This window comes from Lampris incognitus, chromosome 21, assembly GCF_029633865.1.
Source record: "Lampris incognitus isolate fLamInc1 chromosome 21, fLamInc1.hap2, whole genome shotgun sequence".
In the NCBI taxonomy this organism is placed as follows: Eukaryota; Metazoa; Chordata; class Actinopteri; order Lampriformes; family Lampridae; genus Lampris; species Lampris incognitus.
The window spans coordinates 1,465,001-1,469,452 of NC_079231.1; the positions used below are offsets into that span (position 1 = coordinate 1,465,001).

The window sequence follows — 4,452 nt, forward strand, 5'->3', positions numbered from 1 at the left end:
CACACAGAAACAGCAACACACGGAAACAGACACACACAGAAACAGACACACACAGAAACAGACACACACAGAAACAGACACACACAGAAACAGCAACACACGGAAACAGACACACACAGAAACAGACACACACAGAAACAGACACACACAGAAACAGACACACAGAAACAGACACACACGGAAACAGACACACACAGAAACAGACACACACAGAAACAGACACACACAGAAACAGACACACACAGAAACAGACACACACAGAAACAGACACACACGGAAACAGACACACACGGAAACAGACACACACGGAAACAGACACACACGGAAACAGACACACACAGAAACAGCAACACACGGAAACAGCAACACACGGAAACAGACACACACAGAAACAGACACACACAGAAACAGACACACACAGAAACAGACACACACAGAAACAGCAACACACAGAAACAGCAACACACGGAAACAGACACACACAGAAACAGACACACACAGAAACAGACACACACGGAAACAGACACACACAGAAACAGACACACACAGAAACAGACACACACGGAAACAGACACACACGGAAACAGACACACACGGAAACAGACACACACAGAAACAGACACACACAGAAACAGACACACACGGAAACAGACACACACGGAAACAGACACACACAGAAACAGACACACACAGAAACAGCAACACACGGAAACAGACACACACAGAAACAGACACACACAGAAACAGACACACACAGAAACAGACACACACAGAAACAGCAACACACGGAAACAGACACACACAGAAACAGACACACACAGAAACAGACACACACAGAAACAGACACACACAGAAACAGCAACACACGGAAACAGACACACACAGAAACAGACACACACAGAAACAGACACACACAGAAACAGACACACAGAAACAGACACACACGGAAACAGACACACACGGAAACAGACACACACAGAAACAGACACACACAGAAACAGACACACACAGAAACAGACACACACAGAAACAGACACACAGAAACAGACACACACGGAAACAGACACACACAGAAACAGACACACACAGAAACAGACACACACGGAAACAGACACACACGGAAACAGACACACACAGAAACAGACTGACCTCCTTCATGGTGACGGAGACCTTGCGGCTCTTGTCCAGCAGCTTGCTGACGGTGTTGGAGGTGTAGCTGTGGCTCTTGGACAGTTTGGTCATGTCAGCCTGGATCCCTCTGACCACGCCCTCCATCTCCGCCTGCCGCACCTGCACAACCACACAGCAGCCACGCCCCAGCTCATCAATCTGTCACTCAACCTATACACCAATCAAAACCATCCATCTGTCACTCAACCTACACACCAATCAAAGCCATCCATCTGTCACTCAACCTATACATCAATCAAAACCATCCATCTCTCACTCAACCTATACATCAATCAAAACCATCCATCTGTCACTCAACCTATACATCAATCAAAACCATCCATCTGTCACTCAACCTACACACCAATCAAAACCATCCATCTGTCACTCAACCTACACACCAATCAAAACCATCCATCTGTCACTCAACCTACACACCAATCAGTTATTCTGTCAATCGCTGTAGATGTGTGGTCATGCCAGCATAGTGTTGTGTGTCCAGTGGGACGTGGTGTCCAGCATGTTGTGTGTCCAGCATGGTGTTGTGTGTCCAGTGGGACGTGGTGTCCCGCATGGTGTTGTGTGTCCAGTGGGACGTGGTGTCCAGCATGTTGTGTGTCCAGCATGGTGTTGTATGTCCAGTGGGACACGGTGTCCAGCATGTTGTGTGTCCAGCATGGTGTTGTGTGTCCAGTGGGACGTGGTGTCCAGCATGTTGTGTGTCCAGCATGGTGTTGTATGTCCAGTGGGACACGGTGTCCAGCAGTAAACACACTTCAAGTGTTTCTGACAACTTCATTTCGAAAGTGTCAGACTGAAATTCACCTAAACTGTAAACTGTCATGGAACATTTAGAAGATACAAGAAGCTGATAATCTGATCCAATAACACAATACTCACACACACACACACACACACACTCATCTACACACACACACACACACACACACACACACACACACACACACACATACACATACACACATCCACAGTAACACTCATCTATACACACACACATCCACAGTAACACTCATCTATACACACACACATCCACAGTAACACTCATCTACACACACACATCCACAGTAACACTCATCTAAACACACACACATCCACAGTAACACTCATCTAAACACACACACACATCCACAGTAACACTCATCTATACACACACACATCCACAGTAACACTCATCTATACACACACACATCCACAGTAACACTCATCTACACACACACATCCACAGTAAAACTCATCTAAACACACACACACACATCCACAGAAACACTCATCTATACACACACACACACACATCCACAGTAACACTCATCTATACACACACACACATCCACAGTAACACTCATCTATACACACACACATCCACAGTAACACTCATCTATACACACACACATCCACAGTAAAACTCATCTAAACACACACACACATCCACAGAAACACTCATCTATACACACACACACACATCCACAGAAACACTCATCTATACACACACACACACACATCCACAGAAACACTCATCTATACACACACACACACATCCACAGTAACACTCATCTATACACACACACACATCCACAGTAACACTCATCTATACACACACACACACACACACACATCCACAGTAACACTCATCTATACACACACACACATCCACAGTAAAATTCATCTAAACACACACACACACATCCACAGAAACACTCATCTATACACACACACACACATCCACAGTAACACTCATCAATACACACACACACACATCCACAGTAACACTCATCTATACACACACACATCCACAGTAAAACTCATCTAAACACACATCCACAGAAACACTCATCTATACACACACACACACACATCCACAGAAACACTCATCTATACACACACAGACAGACACAGACAGAAACACACAGAAACCCGGAGAGAGAGAGAGAGAGAGAAGCCATGGGTGAGGGCTGAAGGGAGTCACACACCTCCATCTTGTGCTGGTTCTCCTGCACGGTGTCCAGCATGTTGACCAGCTTGTCCAGCAGGGTGAGGACGGTGATGGCGTTGACCGGGCCCTGGCTGATCTTCTCCGGGCCGAAGCTCGGCCCGCCCTCCTCTCTGGCCCCCGGAGCCTGGAGCTCGGAGCCGGCCGCCGGGTCGGGGACCAGCAGGTCTTGAGTCTGGTGCGTGTCGCTGCTCACCATGATCCAGTCGGAGTGGACGGGATCCTCACACATCACCGCACAACCAGGTCACACACGGACACACACCGTCTGCCAAGTCACAACACAAACACAGCCCTGCACTTTCTGCTCTCTCACTGCTGCTCCTGTCTTTCTTTCTGCCTCCGTCTCTCGCGCTCTCTCGCTCGCTCTCCCTCTCGCTCCTCTGTGGGAACAGCCTTGTTAAACTCTGTGTGCGTCTGTGTGTGTGTGTGTGTGTGTGTGTGTGCGTCTGTGTGTGACGCAGGAAGGAAAAATGTCTGAAGCAAGGAAACTTTCCTTCTACAGCCCTGAAAACAGCCACACCCCTTCACACACAACCTCTCGCTCTCTCTCTCTGCCTGTCTCCCCTCTCTCTCTCTCTCTGTCTGTCTGTCTGTCTCGCTCTGTGTGTGTGTGTGTGTGTGTGTGTGTGTGTGTCTCTCTCTCTCTGCCTGTCTCGCTCCCTCTCTGTCTTGCTTTCTCTCTCTCTGTGTCTGTCTCTGTGTGTGTGTGTGTGTGTGTGTGTGTGTGTCTCTCTCTCCCTCTCTGTCTTGCTTTCTCTCTCTCTGTGTCTGTCTCTGTGTGTGTGTGTGTGTGTGTCTCTCTCTCTGCCTGTCTCGCTCCCTCTCTGTCTTGCTTTCTCTCTCTCTGCGCCTGTCTGTGTGTGTGTGTGTGTGTGTGTGTGTGTGTGTGTGTGTGTGTGTGTGTGTGTCTCTCTCTCTCTCTCTGCCTGTCTCTCTCTGCCTGTCTCTCCCTCTCTCTGTCTTTCAGAGAAAGTTTCTGCCCCGCAGCTGAAAATCTTCTACTCCACCCATGGCCCAGGGAGGAGGGGCCTGTTACCACGACGACTGCATAGGAGTGCCTGCGTGCGTGTGTGTATGCGTATGTGCGTGTGAGTGAGTGTGTGTTGGAGAATGAACTACGCGTCTGTGTGCGTCTTACTCGCTCTACCAAGAAACACGGCAAAACAACTGTCTGTCTGTCTGTCTGTCTCTGTGTCTGTCTGTCTCTGTGTCTCTCTGTCTGTCTGTCTCTGTGTCTGTCTGTCTCTGTGTCTGTCTGTCTCTCTGTCTGT

The 4,452-nt window shown here is 48.4% G+C and overlaps 1 protein-coding gene across 1 annotated transcript in view; it reads right to left on the minus strand.

Annotated features, from left to right (window-relative positions):
* The window catches only part of LOC130131368 (caveolae-associated protein 2-like), a 29,959-nt gene extending 25,845 nt beyond the window's left edge, over positions 1–4,114 (minus strand). The window contains exons 1-2 of the mRNA XM_056301039.1: positions 3,159–4,114; positions 1,150–1,290 (exon numbers count right to left, since the gene is read on the minus strand). Of these exons, the coding sequence (XP_056157014.1) occupies positions 1,150–1,290; positions 3,159–3,410 (393 nt within the window). The 5' untranslated portion in view covers positions 3,411–4,114. The remainder of the gene's footprint in view (positions 1–1,149; positions 1,291–3,158) is intronic.
* Between the last annotated feature and the right edge of the window lie 338 nt (positions 4,115–4,452).